This window comes from Larimichthys crocea, chromosome XXIII (assembly GCF_000972845.2).
Source record: "Larimichthys crocea isolate SSNF chromosome XXIII, L_crocea_2.0, whole genome shotgun sequence".
Classification (NCBI taxonomy): domain Eukaryota; kingdom Metazoa; phylum Chordata; class Actinopteri; family Sciaenidae; genus Larimichthys; species Larimichthys crocea.
This window is the reverse complement of record NC_040033.1, coordinates 4,973,998-5,001,764: the sequence shown is the minus strand read 5'-3', so window position 1 is coordinate 5,001,764 and position 27,767 is coordinate 4,973,998. Positions and strand designations below refer to the sequence as shown.

The 27,767-nt window shown below is 39.8% G+C and overlaps 4 protein-coding genes across 6 annotated transcripts; 3 read left to right on the top strand and 1 right to left on the bottom strand.

The window, feature by feature from the left end:
* Positions 1-345: 345 nt before the first annotated feature.
* tfr1b (transferrin receptor 1b) lies at positions 346-11,379 on the bottom strand. 2 transcript variants are annotated; one of them, XM_019267004.2, is made up of 19 exons: positions 11,289-11,379; positions 8,739-8,789; positions 8,339-8,537; positions 7,176-7,383; positions 6,423-6,560; positions 6,126-6,210; positions 5,919-6,041; positions 5,737-5,832; positions 5,514-5,653; positions 4,089-4,258; positions 3,867-3,986; positions 3,632-3,717; positions 3,467-3,530; positions 3,313-3,380; positions 3,160-3,227; positions 2,282-2,372; positions 1,942-2,169; positions 1,666-1,815; positions 346-1,331 (listed from the first exon to the last, which is right to left on the bottom strand). In XM_019267004.2, the coding sequence occupies exons 2-19, from the start codon at positions 8,769-8,771 to the stop codon at positions 1,119-1,121; spliced, it is 2,280 nt and encodes a 759-aa protein (XP_019122549.2). In that variant the 5' UTR covers positions 8,772-8,789; positions 11,289-11,379; the 3' UTR covers positions 346-1,118. The 2 variants fall into 2 exon arrangements, with proteins under 2 accessions (XP_019122549.2, XP_019122548.2); XM_019267003.2 differs by having other exon boundaries at positions 8,739-8,793; positions 11,290-11,379.
* A 3,780-nt stretch (positions 11,380-15,159) lies between these two features.
* On the top strand, positions 15,160-18,659 carry LOC104937013 (CD276 antigen-like). The gene is made up of 6 exons (XM_027274026.1): positions 15,160-15,507; positions 16,454-16,768; positions 17,115-17,136; positions 17,180-17,232; positions 17,726-17,867; positions 17,972-18,659. The coding sequence occupies exons 1-6, from the start codon at positions 15,435-15,437 to the stop codon at positions 18,033-18,035; spliced, it is 669 nt and encodes a 222-aa protein (XP_027129827.1). The 5' UTR covers positions 15,160-15,434; the 3' UTR covers positions 18,036-18,659.
* A 480-nt stretch (positions 18,660-19,139) lies between these two features.
* Positions 19,140-23,125, top strand: LOC104937020 (butyrophilin-like protein 2). Its single transcript, XM_010753141.3, has 6 exons — positions 19,140-19,565; positions 20,132-20,458; positions 20,961-21,233; positions 21,413-21,721; positions 22,428-22,517; positions 23,000-23,125. The coding sequence occupies exons 1-6, from the start codon at positions 19,493-19,495 to the stop codon at positions 23,116-23,118; spliced, it is 1,191 nt and encodes a 396-aa protein (XP_010751443.3). The 5' UTR covers positions 19,140-19,492; the 3' UTR covers positions 23,119-23,125.
* A 1,659-nt stretch (positions 23,126-24,784) lies between these two features.
* Positions 24,785-27,141, top strand: LOC109140354 (E3 ubiquitin-protein ligase TRAF7). 2 transcript variants are annotated; one of them, XM_027274359.1, is made up of 4 exons: positions 24,785-25,068; positions 25,857-25,961; positions 26,375-26,600; positions 26,887-27,141. In XM_027274359.1, exons 1-4 carry the CDS (start codon positions 24,932-24,934, stop codon positions 26,887-26,889), a joined length of 471 nt encoding a protein of 156 aa, XP_027130160.1. In that variant the 5' UTR covers positions 24,785-24,931; the 3' UTR covers positions 26,890-27,141. The 2 variants fall into 2 exon arrangements, with proteins under 2 accessions (XP_027130160.1, XP_027130159.1); XM_027274358.1 differs by lacking the exon at positions 26,887-27,141 and having other exon boundaries at positions 26,375-26,695.
* The last annotated feature ends 626 nt before the right edge of the window (positions 27,142-27,767 follow it).

The following is a 27,767-nucleotide window of genomic DNA, read 5'->3' as shown; positions in this document are numbered from 1 at the left end:
CAAATAAATAAGTATAAAACTCTGGGAAACACTGTCCCCGATAAGTTGTTCCACCCTTCCAAGTGAAATATGAGAGACACTGCTCCCGATAAATACACATGTAAAACACAAAAACACACACTGGTAGGCAAAAACTACCATCACTGCTTGTCATTATGGAAGGCACTGCTCCCGATAATGGGGTTTTTAATTATGGAAGGCACTGCTCCCGATAACTTAATCATATTATTAAACTGCTCCAAAGTAGACTGTGCAACATAAATGGCTTTCTTGATAAATTAAGGAGCCGACCGGCTCGAGTGTCGCGCTAAAAAGACATAACGTTTTGTTTACATTTCTGGAGAGTTTTTTTTTTTTAGCATTTTGCAGAATAAATCAAGTCAAACGCTTCAATTCATCTCTGGACTTGCGGTACGCAAATAAATTTCAGCTCTCTCTGGTTTTAAGTCTACTTTTGAAAACAGACAAAACTCTTTTCTCCCCTTTGACGAGCGAAGTGCTGATGACAGGCGGCACTTTCTCGTACGATGAAAACTAAATCTCATTTTCGAAATCAGGGGGATCCATTTTGTCAGCAACAGTTGAGGAGTCGTTTCTGTAGCAGATGCTGCCAGAGGATGAGACGGTATAACCGTCATAATTATGGAAGGCACTGCTTCCGATAACGTCGTATAAAAAAAGACAAACGATAAGTTTATAGTGGGCACTGCCACTGATAAAAAAACAGAAGTATAAATAAGGTTTCTCAGTGTTTTTTTTTTTTTTTTGGCGAGAGGTCACAGCGAAGGCTTCGACTGGTCCGATGTGTTGGCATGGAGGCAGATGTGTCAGTAGTTTATATTCTTCAAGTATTTAATTCACAGTATTCACGTGTGTTTTAGATTTTTCTACCTCTTCCTGGATCTTTGTGGAATTAAGACCCCCCCCAAAAAACTGATTAGAAGCCTTATTTCAAAAGGGTGGGGCTTAGACCAATGATTGACAGCTTGTGCTTAAGTGCTGATATTGGAGCTCCTCCTTCTACTCTACCTGGAATTTCATTGCAACACACACACCCACACACACACACAGGACCCCCTCACCCTCCACACACTCACAACTCCCCGTCCCCCTTCTTCTTAGATCTCGTCATCGATGTCCCAGATGTTTCCCACCATGGCGTTGGCGCATCCCTGCAGGCTCCAGGTGGCCAAGGCCAGCTGGGTGCGGAGCTGCTCCATGTCAGTGGTCTGGGCGACGGATGCCAAAGTGTGGGAGCCTCGGCCAAACAGGATGTGACGGAAGGGAGTCTCGGTGGGGGTCACGTACGGTGAGAGAAGGCCGTGTTCGACCTATGAACCGTACACAAGACAGAATAAATCTGACATGTTCATGGCAAATTTAAAAAGATACAGTGATGAGACATTCCAACAATAATTACGGCAACTTAAGAAACTTTTTCTAAATCCAGTCGTAGATCTGAGTTCACCATCACCAGAACAGAGCTCAGGAGCACAGACCAGAGTTCCCTCAAATTCAAGGACTCAACACGGCTCAGTTTAAAGACACAGATCAAGGTTAAAGTTCTGTTATTTACAGAATTTACAGAAGCTCACTCAGCCAATTGAAAAAAAGAAGTTTGAATGTGTGTCTGCATGTGATGAGGCGTCACTGTGCGAGTCTTACCCTCATGATCCTGTCGTTGAGGATCCGAGAGGCCTCCTTGTCGTCTAACTCTGTGTTGCTGATGTCCTTGTTGATACTGTCGACGCCCCGCTGGAAGGACCCACGTGCTCGGCCCAGCCAGATGGGACTCACTTCCTTCAGCTCACCAGACTGCAGAACAAAGAGTCAAATAAACCTCAACATGGAGTTCTAAGAACGAGTATATTCTGGTATTACAGCTAGATGTCAAAAAATGAACACATGACCAAGCAAGAGCATTAAAAGCTCGAGACCGACCCGTGAGAGCTGGCCGATTCGTTTGTAGACCTGGCTGACCGCCTTGAGGAGGACGGGGCTGTATCGGTTCACATCCAGACTGAGCAGGTGGTCGTGGATCAGTCGGAGAGCCATCTGGCCTGCAAACCGCGCCGCAAGCACCGTTATTTCACTGGTTTTATGGTTGGTTGCGTAGTTGAGGTGATCCACGTTGTCCATGTTGGTGCCGTAGTAAGTGTAGGCCTCAGTCTTTAAAACACAAAACACATGCCAGCGAACTATTACCTCCATCTGAATATCTCCACGACCAGCAGACCTTCATACAGGTTCACATTCTAGTTTGTTTTGCATCGAGACTCACGTTGGGAGTGATGAAGTGGAAAGAGACGGAGGGAATCCCAGAAAAGGCCAGGAAGGGATAGGCAGGGTCGTTCATGGACATTGGCCTCAGTCTGCAGACAGAGTGATCTGAAGTTATTATACATGATTATTATAGCAACAAAACATTGAACATACTGCATCTTTTGGGAGTTGCGACATCAAACATAAGCATTCATTGCTTGTGTTTGATTTGGAATCTCACTTTTACGTCACCTACTGATTCAAATCAGATGTACATGTGGATTTTAAAAATCAGGCAGCGCTCTCGTCTGGCTGCTTGTGTTTAGACAAAGTTAAGAGCCTGACATCAATTTTAGAGGATAAATATCCACCGATTACCAATATGGCTGCCAACGTTGAACTAAACTGGGTTTTGCACCAATAGGACTATGCTTCCAAGACTTTGTACAAATGCTTTTATTTATTTGAGAGGACGGCTGAAGACGGCAAAGCAGAGAGCGAGATGAAAAGCAGCAAAGGACCACAAGTCAAATCCGGGTCGCTGCAGCAAGGACTAGGCCTCTCATGTAGCTTTAAATATTGCAAGAATATTCAAGTTACATATTCATTAACATCTTAAATATTTTACATAGTCAACCAATTGAGCTGATTCCTCTCCTACTCTGTGCCGGAAAAGTGCAAATGGAAGTTCACTCTGCTGGATCTTTGCAATATATTATTACAACAACCATTTTTTCTGCATTAAATGCCAGAATATATCAGATAATGATATTATGTCTGCGATAGCCAACTGATATAATACATTTCGACTCAATCTGTACCAAAACTCAAGTATGAAATACAAATATAATGACTAACCCTTAAAATCTAAAAAGCCTTTACTGGTTATCTACTTACACATTGGCCTCCCAGTTACTTCTTCCCATCATCTCGTACACGGTCTGAGAACCAACTGGACTCTTCACCTGTGAAGATGAGACAGCGTGAATACAAACACTGCTGGTTTGTGCGGAGCCGACATCAGTAGAATGAGCTGTGAAGTGTCGTTACCCCTTTCATCGTTCTCTCCAGGAGGCTGTGGAGCAAAGGACTCGCCGAGGCCACAAAGCTTCCCTGACCTTGTGAGAATATAAACCAGAGTCAACTGAGGTTCACTGAAAACGTTTCAGTACAGAGGGGAACTGCAGGTGTGAAGCGTACTCACCCATGACCACTCCGTCCAGGCTGATGTAGGTTAAGACATTTTTGTCAATAGAGGAAATGTAACCCTAAAAAGAAAAGAGAACAGACGTGTTAAAAAACATCTGTGCGGCAGAGATTCCTTTTTCATCCTGTATGTCCAGATCAAAATTTCTAATTTAGTTCTCACCTCCAACCACTCGGTGGCGCCAACATTTCCGTACTCTCCAGCACTCCAGCTCGCAAACACCAGACTTCTCCTGGGCTTGAACCCATCTGGCAAAAAGAAGAATATTTAGGTCATGCAGAATAAAGAAATGCAGCACGGAGACACTGACACTGCAGGGTTGTGCTGTAGTTGATGTGAAACTGAAAGCCTCAAATCCCTGAATTGTGTATTGTATGCAAACTATTATATTTCTTACCTTTCTCCACCATCTCCTGAACAGCCCTGGCCAGCTCCATCAGTACAGAGGTGCCGACTGTAGCTTTGGCGTAACCTCTGTCCCAGGCGTCTCTATTTGCTCCCAGCACAACATAGCGATCTGCAGATTCACATACAGACACCACAGATGTTTAGATGTTCAGTGAAAAAGGAAAAATAAAAACCTTAAGATGTTCGGTGGAGAGAGGAAGGTCAGTTCTACCGGGATCAGTGAATCCTTTGATGACGCCGAACACGTTGTGGATCTCCCGGTTGACGAGCACGTTGTTCACCTCCACTGTGACGTTCTCGCTGCCTCCCAGGCTGTAAGTCAGCGAGCTGAAGCCGCCTTTGAAACCACTGCTCGCGTCTGCCTCGGGACCGCCGATTTTCCTAAAGAGGAGATAGCACTTTTTAAAAACTATCCTAAGTATAAAGCAGGAACTTCACTGAACTGTCTAAAATATAGGTACTAGGCTGCATCGTTTGTGGGAATGCAACAAAATTCAGTTATTCTGGAGGGTAACTGTTACGGGAAACTTTAAAGAAAAACCCTTGGACTGGACTTAAAGTATCAAAGTTTAAGTTGAATTTATTATTCTTGTACAAGAAGGAGAGTTTACAGCGCAACGCACAAAAGAGAAAAAAACAAAAACAGAAAAGGCTCCTTGAGGAGCTTTAACCGTTTGTTCTTATACATTTTTAAAAATGGGCCGTCTCAGTTACCTCCCTCACTGATCAGCAATGAACATTATGTATCAAAATGACACTTCTCAGGCCTGTTTCTTACATCTTTGTCTCTCCTGTCCTTGAACTACTGATCTACAATTCTCTCTCCCTGCCATCCTCAGGAAACACACACATGAGTTAAAACATCTGAACCCCAGTATAAATCCTAATTTTTTTTAACACCAACATGCGCAAACATTAGTACAGCAATGGGTCAACAGGTGTCAGCTGATCCACTTTTATGTCAGACTTTCTTAAACGGTATGAGGAAGTGGTTCAATCGCTTTGGATGCCGACAAGAAAAGACGTCATGGTGAAGCGGGGTGGGGAGGACGCTCCTTTTATATCTACATGGAAATTTTTTTACGATGATGCTTTAGGCGAGTTAATGTTCCATAAACAAAAGCCCGTAAATATTCTGCTTTACAGGTTTACCCGAGTGTTTGAGAAGTGGCGTAGACACAAGACAGCTTTCCTTTAACAGGACTTTTGCTGACTGGAGTTTTGTGAAATTCTGCATCTGTGATGAGCTGACTAAGCTCGTGTATTGATCTTCTGATAAATTTCATCTGCCGCTTTTGTGCTTTGCAGAAACTGGATCGGTTGTAGCCAAAGTGTTTCAGAGTTCCAGGCAATGCTGCATAGAAAACTGTAGTCCAGCCATGAAGTCAAATAAACACACACAAGTCTGGTCATAAAAAGCGAGAATGTAAGTGATGGGGTTTATTTTTTAAGAATTTTTGCTATATATTCAGTCATGCCGTGTAAAATTCTACTCAGACCTACTTGAGGTTAGTACTCCTGACCAAAGTACCAGTGTAAATATTTATTGGGGCAACTAGAAGTAGCTTCCAAATAGATTTAGTAGTCATACTGTGGCTCTGCTAAAGTGTGTGTGTATGTTTGCTGGTGGTCTTACTTTAGAAGAGCTGTGGCCATGTTGGCGGTGATAGTCTGGGCCGGGATTTTGGGGAGGCCAGACGACGGAGTTGGGGGGAACTGGGTATGGTTGAACGAGGGGAACCCGGGGGTGTAGGGGTCCCCTGAACCCAGATGGACCTGAACGGTAAAGACACGATGGCATGTTATACAGAGTGCTTTCAAACCGAGACATGCAACAAATCTCGTATGGGTAAACTTACATGTCCGTAGAGCGGAGTGTTTGCTACAAACTTGTATTCTTCATTATCGGGGTAGATGAGAACAGCAGCAGCTCCCTTTGTGGCAGCATTATCCACCTGAAGAATAAGCAGAAACAAGCTTTTAGTCAGGTTCCTGAGAAAGACCTTCGAGGTGTATGAAGGGGTCCAATATCGGCACGTACCTGCTCTGCGAAACTGATCTTTCCAGCTCGGAGCAGCAACACGCTACCCTTCAGCTCAACGTTCTTCTTCTGCAGAACGTCCAGATCCTCCTGACGGCCGTAGTTGCCGTACACCAGCTTACCCTATGGACAAAAAACACAAGTCAGAGCTGAAAGCAAAGAAATTTTGACCAGAAAAAAAAAAAAAAAGTGATTGTTTTAGCTTACCTCAACTTTCCCAGGTGCGCTGTAGGCCAGATAGCCTTCTGGCTTGAAGACATCTGAACCGAAAAGGACCCGATTTGGACGTTCGCTGCCAATTAAGAGAAACAAACAACCAACAGTGTGAGGAGAAAACAACAGTGTAAGCAAGAACCAAAAACATCCTGAAAACAGTTTTGAGAAAAGGATCATGATGTAGAATCAGAAATAAATCCGGCCACAGCAGGACAAATGTCATCCTGACTTTTAAAAACAAAAACAGAATTGATTCATTTTAAAGTCCAACAATGAGTCACTTCAAACCTGTCTGGCGTCTGCAGCTGAACATGGTGGATGTCGGTCCATGGTTGCATCTCCAGTTTCTTGAATTCTTCGAAGATGCGGTTCGCCTGACTCATGTCTTCGCCGCTTCCTGCTAAACGTCTCGGCAGATCAAAGTCTCTGCAGGGAAATAAAAACCCAACTTCGTTTTCTGAAATGACTTTCACATACCAGATGAAAGATCCACAGATGACTCATTTCTACTGAACATTCTTATAAAAGGGTCAGGTCAGGTTAATCATCATTTCGAGAAACGTCTCCTCACAATGACATCGTCCCTCAAGCTTACATTTTTGAGAACATTTCTCAGCCCTGGCTTGGATTTTGAGTCTGTTCAACTATGTTTTAAATATATTTAGATATAGTTGCTCAGAACTATGCAAAAGTCTGAATTATGCAAATTTTATTTAAATCTATGTGTGGCTGTGGTTGGTTCTTTTGGGCGTCATCATTGGCTACAGTCATGAAACTTGTTGGGTATTACCCCATTACATAATAACATGCTTTGTGACCTTTTCCTGTCTCATTTGTATTCTCTGACCGTCTACAACTCTAAAAATAAAATGTTTTGATCCTGCTCGACTCATTTATTCATTCATTTCCTTCTCACAGGGAGCTACCATAGGATGAACTCTGGAAGAACTACTCTCACTCATTTTAACTGAAATCATTTACTCAATGAATGAGCAGTTTGTTTGATTTGTAAGGTGCGTTTGTTTGTACATGTATGCATACCTCAGAGTTTTGTCAAAGGCCTGGCTCGTGAGTTTCTGCTCGAGGAGCTGGGTGACGTCCTTCCAGTCCATCTGATCCTGAGCTGCTGGAGCGACAGCTGGACTGACGGTTGGATTGCTTTCCACTTTCTCGTCCTTCTCCAGGTCTGTGGAGCAGTTCACCGGCTCGTCCTGATGTTTACGGTGGCTGATGAAGCCAACGAGGTAGCCTGGAAGACAAAACGGTGCAGAGACAACAGAACAGGTTTTAGAGCAGCTTTCTAACTCACTACTAACCTTGTAACTCGAGAATCCTTTTTGAAACGCTAAATCATTTCGGAAAACGATACATCTGTGCGGGACCAAGACCAACTGTCACCTCTCATCTCCTTTACATGGTGCAATTCTGGGAAGTCTGTCCTCAGAGTTGAAACAAAGCATGGAGTTTCTATACGGTTACACACAGTTCATGTCTCTTTTTCATACATCACCTTGTGCTTGATTTATATGTTGCCTTAACGCCTTAAGTCTAATGTAAACACCTTATGACAGCAAGGTAAGTCAAATAAACTCCCCTCACCTGAAGTAAAGAAGCTTTAAGCTTTATCCAGGACCAGCCCTCTCAAAGTCAAGGACTCAACACGACATCATTTTAAACAGGGATTAAAGTTAAATGCTTTTACAACACCAAGAATTTTATGAGCTGTAGCATCTTTACAGAAGCTCATATACAATTATTAAAAAGCGAGAAAAGAACACAACAACTGTCGTGAAACAGTGACATAAAAACACAGACAGTGTAACATGACGTCTTTACCAAAGTTAAGAAAAAAAAATATCAAAAAGAACTTCAATGTCTATTTGTGCACAAATTCAAGCACTTTTTTAAAGACGCATTTCTATTTTCAAAAACTTCAAAAGGCCTTGATTCCCCCTCCTCAAACTAAAATTTTCAAGGACTCGTGGGAACCATAAAAATTAAAAATGTACAGTGAATAAAAATTGTAATGACAATCATTTTTAGATCAGAAATGGTACGAGCTTCTTAAATGTTGCCGTTTTCTCTTCTCAATGTTTAAGACATTTAAAGACAACCAGGCCTCTTTTAGAGACTTCATTCATTTAGAAAATAAGTGTTGACATAAAGAAATGACATAAGGGATAATAAAAATGAGCATGGCCTACCGGTAACAAACACCAGCAGGACTCCCAGGACCAGGTAACAGATTTTACGGTTGTTCTGCTGCAGAGGTGCCGGCCTGAAGCTCGGGGAGCCGGGCACCTGGCCCGGGGGCTCTGTGGCGTCATCGAGCTTGACCTCAAACTGCCTTTCTCCGTCCTCCGCTGGCTGCAGCGTGAACCTGCTGTATCGCTCACTCTTAATCTACAGCGAAACAAAAACACAAGAGAGAAGCTACGTGAGATTCCTCAGATTCCTGATCCCACAGCTGCACGGGAGGACGTGCGGCTGAGAGGTTACGAAGAATTTTGTTATCAGGCAGTGCAAAAAAAGAAAAGGGAGCAAAAACACACTGCCACTTTATTCTGTTTTAATAATAAATGCATAAAAACGAGCGACACTCACCACGTTACTGAACGCAGACCTGATTCGATCCATCGCTGCTGCTACTGCTGCTGCCCTAAAAACAGAGAAGGTGAAGCTGTGAGCGAACGATGACAGACTGAAGGAGTCAGGGAGGAAGTGGAGGAAGGGAGAAGACGCCTGGGGAGTCTAACAGAGTTGCTATTCAGACGATAAAGAGTTCCTCTGGGTCTGCAGGGTGGAGAGTTTCTCTGTAAACAGACGGAGCGTTATTCACCGAGGCTGAAACCCAGACGGCATTAAAAACACCGTGCAACGGTTTATCAGCATACACAGCAGCAAGTGTGTGTAAATGAAAAACTTTAAACGAAGAACACGAAGACAAACTTTCCTGTCACGTGATTTTAATTCCCAATTTTACAACCGATTTTCAAAAAAAGTGATCACACTGTAATATGATCATGAACTACTCCTGCACAATTGCTCAAATGATTAGTTGAGCAACAAAAAAATATATATGAGTCAACATTTTATTGAATTTTTTCATGCAAAAATGCCAAAAAGTTAATTTCTGATCAGAAGTTCATCTACAATAATAAAATACAAAATATGAGATGTGTCACAATCTGGGTGGCTTAAGGCCTGATTATTAAATTATTATTAAATTATTATTATTATTAAATTATTATTATTATTATTATTATTATCATCATCAGCTGTAATTCATTTTAACAGTTTATTAAAGTAATTAGTCATGAGTCAGAGCTTCAAAAATTTTGAAATTCGTGTTTTCTGTCATGACAAGTCAGAGCTTCAAAAATTTTGAAATTCGTGTTTTCTGTCATGACAATAACCCTTTTTCTTTATTGTTCTGCAAACTCTATAGGTGAAATAATTAGTTAATATTTTAAAAACGACTAAAATAAATGCTACAGTCATTGTGATGAAGCACTCCAAGAGCTGGTCTGACCTTGAACACACCCACCCGCACACAAAACAAAAGCAAACAAAAGATGAAACTTGATCTTCAGGTTTTACGATATCTTTTGTCATTTGTGTCATTTACAAACAATCCATGGAGACGAGGCGTCAGTCAGAGCTGAAGAGGAAGAAGTCTGTTCTCGAAAGTCTCCTGTCCACCTTCACTGACGTAATCTAACCGTTAATTACAACAACTTCCTCATTACCGAGCAGAGGGAGGATAGAAAGAGGAAATATTTATTCACACAGAGACTGAAAATGTTGATCTGTGGTTCGACTCATTATTAGAACGGCTGCAGACTAATTGATTACATCAACTAGACACTAGTGCACCGTCATTTCTCTCTGTTCTCTCGGATTATAGACACAGCAGAGTGAGTTCATCCACAAAAAACAAACTGCAGATCGATTAAACGTCTTATTTTGTCCAGCCGGAGTCTAAAAAACAAAACAAAAACTTAAATATATCCACTTCAAAATGATAGAAACACAGGAAAACAGAGGAATCAGCATCTTATTCACCTCATTCTTACTGAATCAGCACAAATCTCATAAGACTGAATGAAAACATAAAAAAACATATTCGGTTTACTATCATAATAAATCGTTAGGCTACATTTTAGAGATATTAGTCTGCATTTCTGCCAAATATTTTTCTGCTTATTCACATGAATAATTGTCCCTCTCTGCCAGCTCCATAGACAACTCAGGGTTCCCACACCTTTTTCATGAACAAATTCAAGCACTTTTCAAGCACCTTCAAGCACCAGTTTTTCCATTTTTCCAGCACCTTTAAATAGTTTAACTAGTTGTGTTTGCCATGATGGTCATGGGAAGCGCAGCGGTGCCACTGCATGGCATAATAATATGGGTCTAATTAGCATTATTTCATATGGTGGTAGATTGACTGTTTTGATTTTTAACTAATTGTGTATTCTCAGCTTGTGAGCGGTGTATTGTGTAACTACCATAGCGCAATAACAGTGACAAATAGACATCACACAAATTTCAAGCATTTTCACAACCTTGAAAACACTGAATTGAAATTCAAGCATTTTCAAGGAATTCAAGCACCCGTGGGAACCCTGACAACTGTTTAATAACCACATTTAAGGTTTTTTTTTATTACATTAACTCTCAATTATCCAGCATGTGTTCTGCTCCATCATCACTGATGTGTGTGTGTGTGGTCACCATGCAGGCCTGTTATACAGTGCAAACACACTCACCAGCTGCCACAGTTTGAATTAATTTGAAATCAAAGGATGCACATTATTATTATATAAGATTACATCATGACTCCACGTGTCACCTCCGCACACATTTTAATATCTGAAATATGATTCCCAGGAGATATTTTGGAGCTTTGAGGAGTGCAGGGAGCTAAAAACAAACTGTTCCATATAAAAAACAAACGTGTTTGTGGATTAATAACCGCGTTATGGATCCACAATCAAACAATGGTCGATGCATCTGCAGCATCAGCTGGGAGCGAGCTGCACGCGCGGCGTCCTGCGTGACTTTCCACGTCACTTCAGGTTTCATAAAAACGCACGAAGCTCAACAACAAGCTGACTTTATGATTTATGCTGAAATATGAAGGTGACCTCACCTGTATGACCGCTCACACACCCCGCGCGACGTCCTTCTAGCTTGTGAGCTTCTCGCCACGGTGCCCTTATAAGGGGGGTTATTGCGCTTCCGCCTTACGTCATACCGTAATGCTTAGTCACGTACGCACGCTGAAAGGCGGACGTGACCGGCGAGGAGTACTCAAGTATTTACTGTAACGACTAAATACCGCTTGTACTTGTACTTTGTTGAGTATTTCCTATTTGTACTGCTGCTCTACCGCATTCAGAGAGAAGTACTGCGTTCACTGCACCGCGTTCAAGTTTTTTACAGGATAAGATGCATGTATTTATTGTATCAATGCACAAAACTGATTATTGATTATTATTAAGTTTTAAAATATATGAATAATGATAAAAATAATATAATCTTTACTGCAATTTAAAGAGAATAAGGTTTGCAGGATTTAGTCATATGCACATACATGTAAGTATTTGTTTGTTTGTTTGTATTTGCAGTACTTTTTTCAACACTATGTTTATTGTTTTTTTAAAGAAAGCATACAATCACAAGGACAGTAACATCACGAACATCCCTCCAACACCTCCAGCACAAACATTCAAATGAAACAAAACAAAACAAAACAAATAATATTAATAATAAAATACAAAATGTATTATATTAGTATATTTGCAGTACTTTTACTATTTTGCTGATAGTACTTTTATCAGAAAGTATGATTTTGAATGCAGAACTTTTACTTGCTGCACTTTTGTTTAAAAATATTAAGAAAAGAATATTCCAACCATGTTTTCAATGTAAATCTGAAATTGTATTTTTCACAATTCTTTGGTAGTAAATTGTCTTATCTCGACTTATTTCTTCACAACTTAATTCAAATTAGGAATGACTCAAATTTTTTTATTCACACTACTCTATAATTTAAAATTTTACAATGTTGTATATTATGTATGAAATAGAATACAATCAAATAAGCTTTTTTTTTTTTTGCATAAAGAGTACTTTTACTTTTACTATTTCACGGATATTTTAAAGAATATTCCAACCACGTTTTCAATATGAACTAATGTACTTTCTAAACATTAGATTAAACATCTTGTCTTGTTTCTGGACTACTTCTTAACAAGTCTAACAAGCAAGAAAATGTGGTTTGCGTGACTCAGTGTCATATAAAACACCATCAATGAAGTCATTATCTCTGCATGAAGAGTGCTTTTACTTTTGATACTCACTGTTGCTGCCAGAGAATTACTGGGAAAACCCCTAAAATGCATCTGAGTGACACCAGGAAAACAAAAATACAACTACAGACTTTCAAAGTAACCGAATCAAAGATGGATGAACTTGTTTTAAGTCTCTCCTGAGCTATCTTTGCTAATTATGCCTGCCAAGTTCATTAAAAATACTCATCATTCATATCATTAACAAAAACATTAGTGAAAGAAAGCACACACTTGTGTGACCTGAAACCTCAAATGACCTTTTATGCACAGGCGGCATCAACAAACCTTCTAATCTAGTTTGTTCAGTGGGTGGAGGCAACAATCACACATGTCCTCGTCTTATCGCACTATTTCCTCAAAATAAGATGACTGTGAATTGTCGTGTTTAATCCTGTTTGACTTCTTTACACTGTCATTGGTCTTGGCTTTGTGCTTATCTTGTAAGAGAGGGTTGCACACTGACCAAGCACACTTCTATAGCTCAGTACACTCTGATCTTGATCTTGACTTGGTCTCAGTATAGGCGGTCTTGACTACAACACTGGTGCAAAGGATGCTAAAATAAACAAAGCGACTTGCTTTATGTACATGAGACAGTTGCAGTATAAACAGCATGCGTAGATTGTGCATGAGTGATAATATTTACATGTTCAAAAAAACAAAAACTGGATTTAATGGATGTTTTTGACACAGGGAGAGTTCCTGACACTGCCTGGTGTTAACTAATGTAAAATAATTAATACTTAATAGAAAACATAACAAATGATAATGGTCATCATGGATATATTGTAAGTTAACAAGCAAGTAAAAAGAAGTAATTGTTATAAAAATTAGGATTTATACTGGGGTTGAGATGTTTAACTCATATAATGTGTGTTTCCTGTTTTTTGCATGTCTCGTGCACTTTTTTTTATTTGGACTGTGTTTTGCTGAGGATGGCAGGGAGAGATAATTGTAGATCAGTAGTTCAAGGACAGGAGAGACAAGGACGTGAGAGACAGGCCTGGGAAGTGTCATTTTGATACATAATGTTCATTGCTGAGCAGACTCATCAGTGAAGGAGGTGTCTCAGACAGCCCATTTTTTAAAAAAATTATAAAAATCAACTGTTAGAGCTCCTCGAGGAGCCTTTTCTCTGTAACCCCTCTTGTGTGTTGCACTGTCCTTCTTGTACAAGAATAATAAATTCAACTTAAACTTTCATACTTTGAATCCAGTCTTCCTTATTCAAGAGTTTTTCTTTAAACATTCCTGTAACAATAATAGTGATGGAACTAAATAACTAATAACATCAGTAAACTACAAATAAAAAGATACACTGGGTAAATATTAACCCAGACTAATGCGTCCTGCCTCCCCCATGTTATATACAATTTAATTTGCATGTTTCAAGTCGCTCTAGGATAATAATAGAAGGTGGTGCTATCAGAAATCTTCTCTTGAGCAGCTAAATGAAATACACTGTTGCCATTGCATCCTGCGGGGGGAAGAGATTTCCAGTAATATGATCTCACTCTGCAGTGCTATCACAAATCACAGTCGGAGAAAACTGTTGCAGAGCAGGACGTTGATGTAACACTTTAGGATGTGGACACAGAGAGACATTCAAGCCAGTAACAGGAACAGTAGAGAGTGCATGAAAAACAACAGATAAGGCTCTTAAATCTCATTCCACACTTTATGTTACTGCAGGTTAGTTTAATGCACTTTGTTACAATTCCTTCAGTTCCTTACTGCCGAGCTTCCCCACTGATCTCTGGACAGTGACAGCCTTCTGTTGAATACAGCAGATCTCCATTACACTGCATCATGTTGTTGTGGATGTGGAGGCGCTGTTGGACTGACATGATCGCCAACGACTGTAATACCTAAATTAGGTGTTTTTATTATTATTATTTTAACCATAATTCCTGAAGGTTGGGGCACAAACAGTCTTCACATTATTTCCTTCATTTGCTTTTATGTCTTTGTTACTGTGGGACAATTGTAAAGTCGGATACGACGTCCATGTTTTACACAGTCTATGGGTCAGACAGTATGTTCCCTCATGGGGCATTGTTGTTCTGTTGAGTTTGGTTTATGACTTTTAGTTTAGTTAATTATGCCAATTAAAGAGGTTAACATAATGACTCGAACAGCCATTAAACAAGATGTTAACTCAACAAACCAGTCTGACTAAATGCCACCAGTAGCTCTTCGTGCTGCTGTCGTTCTATTAGTTATATTTTGCTCACCTCTTTTATAGGCCTATGTGTGGTTGACTGGTTATTTTCGTATTTAGTCCATCTTGTTTACCTCCTGTGTGTATTCAAGTCCGTTTGTTGAACCTCTTTTATTGGCCTAGTTAACTAAACCAAAAGTCAACCAAAAAGACAAAATCAGGCTTTTAAAAGAGGTCAGCAAAATATAACCGAACTCAACAGAACAGCAGCTATTTAGTTGCTGCTCTCTTAAATTAGTATTAAAATTGACGATTAAACTTGGAAGTGTGTTGCCCAGTGAGTGAGGGCACTAAAAGGAGCCTTTGCAACCAGTAGAGGGAGGTCCTGTTTCATGTTTAGGAACCTGAAAGTCTGAAAGGCTTGAGAAGGACGGTCTTACTCCCTTCTCAAGCCTTTTGGCACTGACTTATTTCCTTCTCCTTACCCCTTTCTTTACTTCCACACTTCCACACTGCTTCTTCTTTCTCTCCAGCACTCTGCTTTGTCACCCTAATTCTCCTCCCCCTACTCTTGAACTCCTCTTTTTCTCTCAATCTGTCACTTGTGGTTGGACCGTGATTCTTGATCAGGGAGTATAAAATGCTATTAATGACTGACAGGAGTACAAACTTCACCACACCCAAGCTTGCATAAGCCAAATATTTTCCAGATAAACAACTTCCATAGGCTTCACACTTCTCTCGAGTACACTGTACGGGGGTGAAGAGAGGAAATTCAACATGAGGAGTACTGGGATTAACCGTGTCATGTTTGTGGCGACCCTGGCGTTCCTGCATGATTGTGTGAGAGGAGGTGAGTGATCAAACATCATCTGATCTGATTCCAAAACAAGAATCATGGTTACCAGAGAAAGGAAGCACAACAGGAATGTGGTACACAGCCGTTCGGATTCATTTATTTCACTGTTGTGTGCACATGCTTTTAAAATGTCAGCTGTCTAGATCTATCAAAGTCCAGATTGATTACTTTTCTTTTGGAAAGATGCAAACAAAATGATACAAGTGGATTGTATAAGAAGTAAATCTGTTAGAGTTGAAAAGGTTTAACAGAATGACAATATAAACAGGAACAACAGTCTAACACACATCAGTGTGGCAATATGGCACAGTATAAACAGAATTATCAGTCTAAATATAAATATATAATATAAAAGATGCATGTATTTATTATATCAATGCACAAAACTGCTTATAGCGTCATTAAGTCCTTCATTTAGTTTGGAAATATATTATTAATAATAATAATAATAAGGTTTGCAGGATTTAGTCATATGCACATACATGTAAGCATTTATTTATTTGTTTATTTGTTTATATTTGCAGTACTTTTACTATTTGATGCTGATAGTACTTCTGTACCTTTCGCAGTAGGAGTTTGAATGCAGAACTTTTACTTGTTGCACTTTTGTTTAAAGAAAAATTAATAAAAGAATATTCCAACCAGAAAATGCTGGAGTAAATATGTTAAAGTTTAAAGAGCATTTTCTTATCAGCTGTAAAACTTGTTGTGCTACATTCACACAACTTGGAGTACAGCCAGCAACTCTTCAAAATTCCTACAAACAAAACTTTGTCAACATGAAACGAGAAAACGAGAAACCCAAAACAATTTTTTCATGTGAGAGGCTGATATGTACAGGCCCTGACAATATGCATGTATGACTAATTTGAATATAAATGCTGTTCCTCCTCTGTGTTACATCTACGATTTTGATGGATGTCTTTTCCATATGTTGCAGATGCTGAGGTGACCTGTGTTGTAATGGAGAGCTGCGTCTTACCATGTAAATTCCATGCTGGCAATGATATACTAATCCACTGGATTGACATGACCACAGGCAACATTGTTCACTCCTACTACTATGACAAAGACCAGTTTAAAAAACAGGACCAGCGCTTCAGGAACAGGACATCATTGTTCAAGGAGCAGATTTCCAGAGGAAATGCTTCGCTCCGGCTGACATGGGTGGAGACTGGGGACCAGGGCAAATACAAATGTCACTCCAGTACACCCGAAAAAGAAGCAACTTCATTTGTGAATCTAAAAGTGGAAGGTGTGAGTAGCACACAGAAAACACAAGTACACACATAAAAACACTGAGCTGGTGTGTGTTTTAGGTAGACCTGGCCAAAAGTACACACAACAGTGCTGTCATAAATCCTCCTTCATGAAGTAAAAATGGTTTAATGATTGTTTCAACCTTATGAGCATGTTGGAGGCTGCTGTAGTTTGTGCTGCTCGAGGTAAAATAATAAGAAAGTCGATGAACATTTTGAATAATGTACAAACAATTCTACACATACTGCACATACCCTGTATTAATAGCAACAAGTATGTTGTTTGCATTAACTGATGTTGATGGGCAGCTTGATGATGATTGTTCTGCTCTTGCCATGCAGATGCAGCTCCAGTGACCTCGACATCGGTCCTCCTCAATTCTACCCAACTCAACTTTGACCTCGACATCGGTCCTCCTCAATTCTACCCAACTCAACTTTACAAAAAATGAAAATCAAGGTGAGCAGTATTTTGTTGCTAACAGTTAGTTCGCTTCATCAGAGGACGATGATGGAAACACCACTTTTTATCTTATCAGTAATGATAATAATAATAATAATAATAATAATAATAATAATAATAATAATAATAATAATAATAATAATAATAATAATAATAATAATAATAATAATAATAATAATAATAATAATCATAGTTTATTTAAGGTCTTTAATCATATTCTAGTCAATACAATCATGGGCATAGAATTAGATAAATGAGTTCCTCAGGTATTATTCATTAGCAGTACGTCAGTGTTCTGTCAGTGATCAGAAAATATTGGTATTTGAAATTGTGACGGTGACATGTATCAAACAAAAACACAAAATATAATGATAGTGAGTCTTTTGCCTGGCTGTGGTTTAATGTCGGTGCTTCGGTAGTTGTCATTGCACTTGTAGAAGTCTGTTTTGTAGAAGGTTTAATTAATTAACAGAGTGTTTTTCTGTTTCAGACGTCTCAGAAAATGAACATAATAACTTAATAATCGGAGTGGTTTCAGGAGTTTTGGTTGCAGTACTTGGAGGCCTGATAGGATACTGTCTATATCGACATAAAATATGTTGTAACAAAAACCCTCAGAGTCCACCAGCTGTGTAAGTATTTCTTCTGTGTTGAATTCAGTGTTACTCTACTGTATCTTGTGTATTGCACATTAATCAATAACATGTCTAATATTACGTTTATATGTCTATGGTAGAGAGCTGGTGGAGAAAAGAGAGCCAAATGGTGAGACTGATCTACTGAACAATCAAGAACAATGAAGAATGAAATGATATATTTTTAGACTACAATATACTTTGCAGAGATTTGATGGTTTGAAAGACTCCGGCTCATGAAGTACAGTATCAGTGTCCTGATGTTCTGCTAAAGAAAAAAGTAATAGTTCATAGTAATAATAATCATAATATAATAAAATAGACTCACAGAGGTTAGTGGACTGGAACAGAGGCAACTCTGGTTTCCTTTACATTTGCAGCTTTGCTACCACCTGGTGGTTATGTTTGATTTACTACGGTGCTAAAGAATAGAAATGAAGATAAAAACACACACGTTGAGCCAAAGAACAGTTACAATTTTAAAAATGGAACTTTAAAAAGGTTGAGAAACTGTTTTTTTTTTTTGTTTGTTTGTTTTTGGTGCAGGGGATCTTTGTGAATGCACAATTTTCTGTTAATGTTCAGTGTTGTATTTTTCACTTTTAAACAGCACTATGTTTACAGTAGCAGCAAATGAACCAAGATAAACACACCATGTTTTCCTGTGAAAGAACAGCTGTTACATTGTTCTATTTCAGACACTTTCCCTCACACCTTCCTTCCTGTAGATGTTCTTGTGCTTTTTTGTTGATTTGCTGCAGTGTTAAGAAATAAAAATGAAGGCATGTGTTTTGGTGCTTTTTTCACTTCACAAAGTATTTTTTGTGTGGATATTTTGCTGTAAAATTGTATTTATTTTACCTAAATAAAAATCTATTTTAATTCTTTGTCTCTGTCCTGTTTGTATTTCATGATGAAGATCATGTTTTTTGGGGTTGTTTTTTTTTTAAATGTTGGCTGCAAACAGCCACACTTTGCAGAAACCAGCTGATAAGGCTGAACAACCATAAACTATTTTATCAGTCAGAGTTGCTCTAAAAGATTCACCTCCTCCCACTTTTGATATGATGACACGGTTTACGGTTTTAGATATTTATTAGCATGAGTAACTATGAACTAACAATAAAGAAAATAATTCTTCACCAAAAATCTTTAATCTTATATTTAGTTTTTTAAATATGCATTTTATGTGAAGTCCTTCATATTTGATGTACCAATTAATATGTGGTTTAAATAAAGGTGAGTCTGGAGATTGGCTCCCTCTGATTGGTGGGTTAGGGAAGGTGCCTGATGGATGGTGGACACGCCTCCTCATCTTGGGACCAATCGGGGCTTGGTGATTACACACCTGGCTCTGCACACAGCACAACAAACAAGGATATGCCTGGGGCGAGATGGAGGCGGCTGTATCAGAAATATGAATGTGGAAAGAAACAGAAAGAAAACTAAAAGTAGGACAGGGATGAAGAGACCTGGCTGGGTGGAGGGGGTGGATTAAAGTCAAGGTGTGGTTTCTTATTTCATATTCAGGTCGTGTTGCTTCCTTGCTGTACCCTGCTGGATGGTTCATTGGGGGTTTAATTTCAGGGAACTTGTGTGACTATCATCATTGTTAAAAAGGTATGGCAGTGTACGGACGTCTCCTTCTTCTTCCCTGCTCTCTCCTGTGGATTTTCTCTATAGCAGAAGGAAAAGGTGAGCAGCCGTGATGAATGAATGGATGTATGCTCTTCAAAATGAGAAATGTGTTTCTAAGATTGTGGTTAAAGCGTTGACAACACAGCTGTTCTCTACAGCACCTTAACTGCTTTTGACTTTGTAAAACAAGTCTGACTTACGCACATTTTAAAAACAGGTTTTACTTGCTGTAATCGTCTTTTCTTATGTTCCTGCCGGCCTTTTCTTCTGTGAACTTCACATACACTTTGTATACAGACAGAAAAAGGACTGTGGCTGTTGTCTGTTAAATGGTCGGTGTAGAGTAACAGGAGACATGATTACAGCAAGTAAGACCTGTTTCATTGTTCATGTGAGCCACTGACTATTGTACTAGACAGTCAGTCTCGTTGTAATTCTATATGCGGTGATGGCATGTAATTAAATACATGCACTAGAATCCTGTGAGGTTCTTTACTATTTTATTTATACTGTTTTATGCTATCGTTGAATCTGCACCAAAGTCTAGAAACAAAGTCTTGATCCTCAGAAAAGAGGCTTTATGTCTAAATTCATGCACCTCCTGATTTGTCTTCTGTCCCCAGAGTTAACCATCTCATGTTTGAGCTCAGAGGAGTGTGTGCTGCCATGCCAGTTCGCATCCGATGGCAAAGGTGCGAGGGTCATGTGGTACAAGAAGAAAGCCGTGGTGAGCTGCACGCGCTATGGCAACACCAGCTTTGTGGTTGGCCACAACTCGCCGGCTGATAAGTACAAAGGAAGAACAGACCTGTACGCAGACCAGGTCCTGGAGGGCAACGCATCGTTGGTGATGAGAAACGTAACACCGAACGACCAGGGCAAATATTTCTGCATCACCATGACTGCACCCCGAACTGACGAGTCTGGCGTTATAACTCTTGTTGTAAAAGGTGAGGCTGCTACAAGGAAGTCACGTCCTATTGGCATGTTCTGGCAAAAAGAGAAATGTGTTTTGCAACTTGTCTGAAAGTCACACTGTTCATTAATAATCTAATAAATCTCAACCCATTTAGAAATATGCATTCAAATCTGGTGACATAACAGGAAATTCTCTGTATGCTCATGATTTCTTTTTTCTTTTTTGAAATTAGAAAATTAAACACATACAATTGTATAAATTCTGGATGACTGCCAGAGATTATATACTGGATTTCCATCTTCTTGTGGTCTCTGCCAATCCAGATTTACGTCCTGTATGATTAAATGTAGCAAATTAGTCCGCTAGTCCCAACATATGACACCTCATGAACATAAAACCATGACTAAATTATATTTAACTGTTTGTTTCCGGTTGTCACCTGTAATGTATGTTGACGAATCGGTGGTAACAATCACTGTTGAAGTTGTATCTAACACAAAACTGCTTTTATCTTTACTTTTTTTTTTTTGTAGCTCTGGTCCAGGAGGTTGACATTGAGTTTAATGGCGATTCAGTTACCTGTAGAGCTGAAGGTATCTATCCAGAGCCGACACTCACCTGGTCTACAGATCCTCCGACTGATACGCAACTCCTCCGGAACCAGACAAAGTCTCAGAAAAACAAATTTGGCTTCTACGACATTCAGAGTTCACTCAGGCTGACGGAATGTGATGCTGCGAATCGGACTATCGTTTGTTCCGTAACCAGCGACACCAGCGAAAAAAGAGCCTTCCTAAAACACGAAGGTGAGTTTTCAGCCAACTAATATTACTTACTAGATCAACAGCAAGAAGCCCACTTGATTACAATGTGGTGTCATTAGCAGCAAAAATATTTTAAACCTGTTGTTTTTAAAGGTACGAAAGCTACACATTGTTGCTTTAACTAAACTTTATGAAAACCAACTTCTTACTCTTTGCTGTAGCTTCCATCTTGGCTCCTCCGGGCAGCAATGCAAAGGTTCCCTGCAGTCTGCCCCCCAGCACCCTTCAGAGCTTCAATCTGACATGGAGGTTCAGACCCTCGGATCCCATCCTATCAATCTCCTTCACTGGTCAGAAGTCATCAGTGAAGGTCTGGGATCAGTGGAAACCTCATGTCTTCAATGACCCTTCAGCGAGGAGAAGCCTACATCTGCACAACCTGAAGCCAGAGCACCAGGGAACCTACACCTGTGAGGTCAGAACACCTGAAGAAACCTACATCACCTGGACTGACGTCACAGTAGCTCAAGGTAAGGACATTAAAAGAGGAGGTGGGGAATGAAATATAAATAAAATAATTGAACTTATTGCTCTGGATAACACAGAAGAGACGGGCAGAAAAGAACACTGCGTGAAGTTAATTGAACACATAGAAATGAAACTTGAGAAAGTGTGTTCAGTGTGACTTACACTTCCTGAGAATATTATCCTGTCTGATGTTGTCTGTAAGCCCATGGTTACATCACATGCAGGTAATCAGCATTCTTCTATGGGCTAAGCAAACAGGGCTCTAAAGATAACACCAGTACCTGTAGGTTTCCATCCATCATTTCTATCTGCTGATCCAGACTTGGGTTGTGGTGCCAGCAGGTTTAGTAGAGCGTTTTAGACCTTCCCTCCCCAGAAATATATTCCCAGGCTATATGAAACATAGTTCCTCCAACAAAGTCATGAATAAGACCCTGAGTTACTCAAACTCTTTTGCTTTGGGCAGCGGCTCACTGTCTTATTGCTCGCTGTCTGAAGAAGCCAACAGAACCACATCACCTGTTTCATTTGCAAACTGCCAAGTACAGATGATGAATAATATTAATGAAAAGCTATTTAGACTGTCCAGAATGACTTGACCCATAGTGACAGATTGATGCTGCTGCTTTCAGTCATGCATGTTGAGCTTTGAATGATAGCTGGATAAATATGTTACTACTTCTGATTCACTTCCGATTTACTTTTCAGACTCTGAGTACATCTACATCTACGTCATCATTGCACTCTGCTATTTCCTGTGCATGTCCTACGGGATGGTGGTGTTTTTAAGCTGCAAAGGTGAGTCGTTTAACTTTCAGTATGATACATACAGTGGTGCATTCAGGTCATGTGAGATTTCCAAACTTAAGTTGATTCCATTCAAAATTAATACTAATGGTCACATTTGTACCATGAGAATGCAGCACTGACATTCTGTTTATGTATTTAAAACATAATAACAAAAGGCCAGAGGGGTCATCAGTAAGTAGTTGGCTTGTTAGTATGGATAGATCATCGAATGGGCCTACAAGGCTGGACCAGAACATTTGTATGATGTGACAAAGAGATGCAAAACAACAAAAAAGATCTGTTGTTTCATAATCTGTCCTTGGCTGTAGGGTATTTGAAGTTACATCAGAAGCTATTCATTAATATAATTTATTATTAGAACATTAAACAGTTTATTTGGTAATAAACTTAGCAATTACTTCTTTATAATTTTTTATGCATCTGGTGCAAAGCGAGAAATTAATCTTAATTTCAAACTCTCACTCTCGCAGTCAGAGGATTAGAGAAAGCCAGAAGACAAGAAGAAACGTCAAAGGAAGTCACAGAGGTTTTGGATGTTGCTGAAGGGTCGGAGAATTTGCCGAGCGAGGAAAATACAGATGAAGGATGAGAGGAAGCAAAACATGTAAAGTGCAGCAGCAAATCATACATGTAAAATTGAATTTGTAACATGTAATATGACAAATGTGAGGCTAAAGAATTTCACTCATCATTATCACCAAATCCTATCTGAGTGAATGTGAATTTTAATACAGGCATATGCAAATACCGGTAGTGATTAATATGCTTTGTTAAAGTGAAATTACAGTCAGACATGTGTATGTGTGTGTATGTTTTTTACTGTTACATGGAAGGTCTAATCTAAACTAGTTAAATTAGTCTTGTTGATCCGTTTTATTTCAGTGTGTTAAGGGGAAACATTGATGTCTACTCCTGTGCAGCTTTTCATTTTGAATATCGTTCAATATTAACTTGATGTTAACAAAACTAGTCTGAAAATGAAGAAAGAAAATGTTTGTGTTATGATATGACACTAGAGTTGTTTCCACCTTTAACAAGACTGAGTTTAGTTCTTTGTCTTTTATTGCACTTGTTTCATTTATTGTTCTTTCTTTGTCATTTAAATAGGTTACCTTCTTGATTTCTACCCCGTTAAAGGTCCTCCATACTTGGGATTTCATGCATTTTGTTTTTGGACAATGCTTGATTGACAGTTCTGTATGTACTGATAGTTATTTCACCACCTAGCGTGGGCCAAACTACACATTTTAATCGAATTCATTGCAAAATGGTGTAAATGGAAATAACTGTGTGGATGTAAATGGTATCTGAAGTTGTTGCTTTTTTTTAAACAAAACACTGTGAAAAAGATGAAAAATTCTTCTGTTCCTGTTCTCCCTGTGTTACAAATATTGAGAGTCATAACTTTCATAATTCCTACTGTGATTGTGTGCGCTTCTGTATATTTATGATCCGTAATAAAATGTAAAAGTTTGTGATGAAATGTGTGTATACATGTTGTATATCTATTCTTGTGTATATATTTTTGGTCATATCTACAAAAAAGAGTCTGCAGTATATAAATAAATTGTTAGTTTTGTGATGTGTGCACAAGTCTTTAATTGTTAAATTGACAATTGGTTTGGCCTGTCCCACCTCATTGAAGGACTGCTGTCATCTGCATCCAGACTTTATAAGCTGGATGGATCAAGACGGCAGCTTCTTCTTGCTTTCCCATCTTACTCTCTCGGTCCCACGAGTTGGACAACTCGTGACTTTCAGACACCTCAGAGCTGAACAGAAATGGTATTTCCTGACTTTGTTTCTGACTATACTGTAAATACTGATAATAATCTGCTCAGACCGGTCAGACGACACAGGCTGCCAACCTAAACATATTTTTGGCAGCAGCTTTTATTAACAAGTTCTACAGCTGACAAGATAATGATCTTAAGCCTTTTCAGCTTTAACAGATTTGCTTTTTATATAATCCACTTGTTAGTCACAATTGAGTCTTCTTTTGATTTTCTATATAAATGTTCCTATCATGTTTTATTTGCATCTTGCCAAAAGAAAAGTAATCAATTTGGACATTGACTCTTGAAATTTAACCTACATTTGAAAATAAATAAATAAATAAACACCCAACTCTTTCCTTATTTAAAGTTCTTGTAGACAGACACTCATTTTAAATAAATAGCCTGGCTTACAGGGAAATGAATCCAAAGCCCAGTGACCCACTGGCAGCCAGTCAAATATTATTCAAACCAACAGAACCTTGATCTTGAAGTTTGCAAATGTGAAGGGGTGTGTGTTGTGACTCTTGAACAAACCTGTTTTTCTTGATTCTTGTGTACAGAGCTAACAGTCAGTGTTACTGTTTTACTTTTCATACTGACTGTGTGAAGAGACAGAGAGCAGCCATGAAGATCAGTGATTCTGAAGAAGAAGAAGAGGACAAAATGGAGTCTCCAGTATCCAGCTGCCTGTCTATGAAGAGTGATCGGTCCAGAGGTTATCCTCCAGCCTTCAGTAATGAACCTGAACCCTCAGACACAAAGTAAGAGACTGTTTTTACTGTAAACTCATTCAGTTCTGCTGATTTTTATATATTGCATTTTGTACCAAAAATACTTTGTAAGCTAAAATTTAAACACATTTTTTGGGACACAAAGACAAACCGTTAGTTCAGCGCTCCTCTTACTATCTTTGACAGCTATCTGTATGTTGTGGAGAAATTGCTGAAGTCAAAGGTCAATGGTGAGTTTAGAAAGGAAGAAAGTGTGCAGGAGCCTCTGATGTCTTATGCTGTATTATTTATTGACGCTTGGCCAAGGAGAATTAGAGACACTCTCAAAGTTCATCAGAAGTGCCTGAGTCGGTCTCACATTCTGCCAAACTCATCCTGGTGGATCGACTTTAAACCCCAAGATAACACCACAAATACTACACGCCCAGAATTAGTCAAAGAGAATGTCTTTACCCATGCAGGTGTTATTGTCAGTATATTCTAGTCTGGAGACACAGATGTCTGTTTACGCAGATTGGAACATCAACAGCAAGCTATCTATTATGTCTATGAAGGCAGCAACAGGTCTCTTTGACCCTGGCCACCGCAGTGTTGAGATAGACTGGCACCTACTGTTCAACCAAAGTTAAACAACTGATACTGCTGAGGACCTCAAGGCCCACACGTGACCTTGTGTTACTTAATAGAAAATTCCATAACATCTGTCACCTAAACTGTAAACAAGGTAACTGACATTGGGTGTAGCCAGAGGAGCAACATGTCAGAGAGAAAGAGCAGTATATATATCAGTTACTTCAATCTCTCTCTTCTTACGTCAGACAGAGAGCAGAGTCTCCAGTATCCGGCCGTCTGTCTATGAAGAGTGATCGGTCCAGAGGTTTTCCTCCTGCCTTCAGTCATGAACCTGGACCGGTGGACACAAAGTAAGAGTTTTTATACTAAACTGGCCTGAGCTGTGAAGTCATGTCAAAACTTACCTAACAAGTCTTAGCTGTGTGCTGGCACCTCCAGGCTGATACCTGGTGAACTGCCCAGTCTGGATTTTTTAATTATGTTCATACTGGGATTAAAGCCAAGAGCATGTCTAAACAGCTTGCTGAAAAGAACTGGTGTCCCTTTTCTTCCTTCTTCCTCCTTTCCAATCACAATCACATGAATACGGTGTACTGAAAATATTGAGTCATGCTTCCCCATGTACCTGTGTTTCCTGAAGCCAATGTGATTAAGGATCTTAGCCTTCCTTGTTATGCTGCCACTCATGACTTAACACCCCGCTCAATTGATGCTAGCCCTCAAGGCCCAAAATCTCTTTAGTTATAAAGAAATGTCTTCACAGAGAGAGGACGAGGAGCCATGTTCCTGTGGAGGAGTCCTGCTGTGCTTTGTGTCAGGACATCCTGAAGGATCCGGTCTCTACCAGCTGTGGACACTGGTTCTGCAGACAGTGCATCACCTCATACTGGGACCAGCTGTTCATCAGGAGACTCCTGTTCCCAGTGTGGAGAAAGATCCAGAACAAGACCCGAACTGCAGAAGGCAAGTCAGGACCAGCCCTGTACAAAGTAAGACTTTGAAACACATGTAACCTGCTACATTTAATGACCATGTTCTGGATGCGGATGAGCCTGACAAAAAAATAGATAAATGTATAGCACATAGAAATGGCAAATGTAAGACAAAGGAAGTTCATACACTGTGTAAAAATTTATATAATCATGTGTTAAAGGTCAAGTGTAAAAAATTGTAGGGTATATGTTTTCAATAGTGTGAAATTACCTGAAAATCACAATTGTTATGTTTTTGAGTCATGTTTTTTTTTTGGTTTTGTCTCACATTCTCTCTTTTTAGTGAGTGCTGGTCTGCAGGAGGTTTTAGATAAATAAAGGTCAGTCAGAAAATGAGATGTGAACATGTGACTGAAGGAAGTGATGAAACAGGAAGTGGAACCCTCCTCAACAGGGTCTACACTGAACGTCTACATCACAGAGGGAAAGAGTGAAGAGGTTAACACCCACATGAGGTGAGGCCGCTTGAGACAGCTTCCAAGATGGAGACCCTCCATGACATCCCATCAAGTGCCACGACATCTTTAAAGCCTTACCTGACCAACAAGGACACATCCGAGTCGTTCTGACCAACGGCGTCGCTGCGGTGTGGAAAAACCTTCTCAGTGCTGAAGTTCACTCTGGACTGGGCAGAGGGCTCGGAGAACCAAGATGTCGTCTGGTGGTTCTTCTCTCGTTCAGGGAGCTGAACCTGATCAAAGATTGAGCGGTTTCAGTCTTCTCAAGCTGCTCCATGTTTTCTCCAAATTACCGAAGGTCACAGCAGAGGAGCTCGCTGTCTGTAAACTTCTGTTCATCTTTGACGGCCTGGATGAAAGCAGACTTTCACTGGATTTCAACAACAAAGAGGTCGTGTCTGATGTCACAACAGAGTCATCAGTCAGCGTGCTGTTGACAAGCCTCCTAAGGGATCTGCTTCCCTTGCACTCATCTGGATAACTTCCAGACCTGCAGTAGCCAATTAGATCCTCCTATGTGTGTGACAGGGTAACAGAAGTACGAGGCTTCACTTGACGCTCAGAAGGAGGAGTACTTCAGGAGGAGAGTCAGTGATGAAGATCTGTCCAACAGAATCATCTTACACATCAAGGCCTCCAGGGCCTCCACTCTGTGGTCTGATCCAGTCTTCTGCTGGATCACTGCTACAGTTCTGGACCACATGTT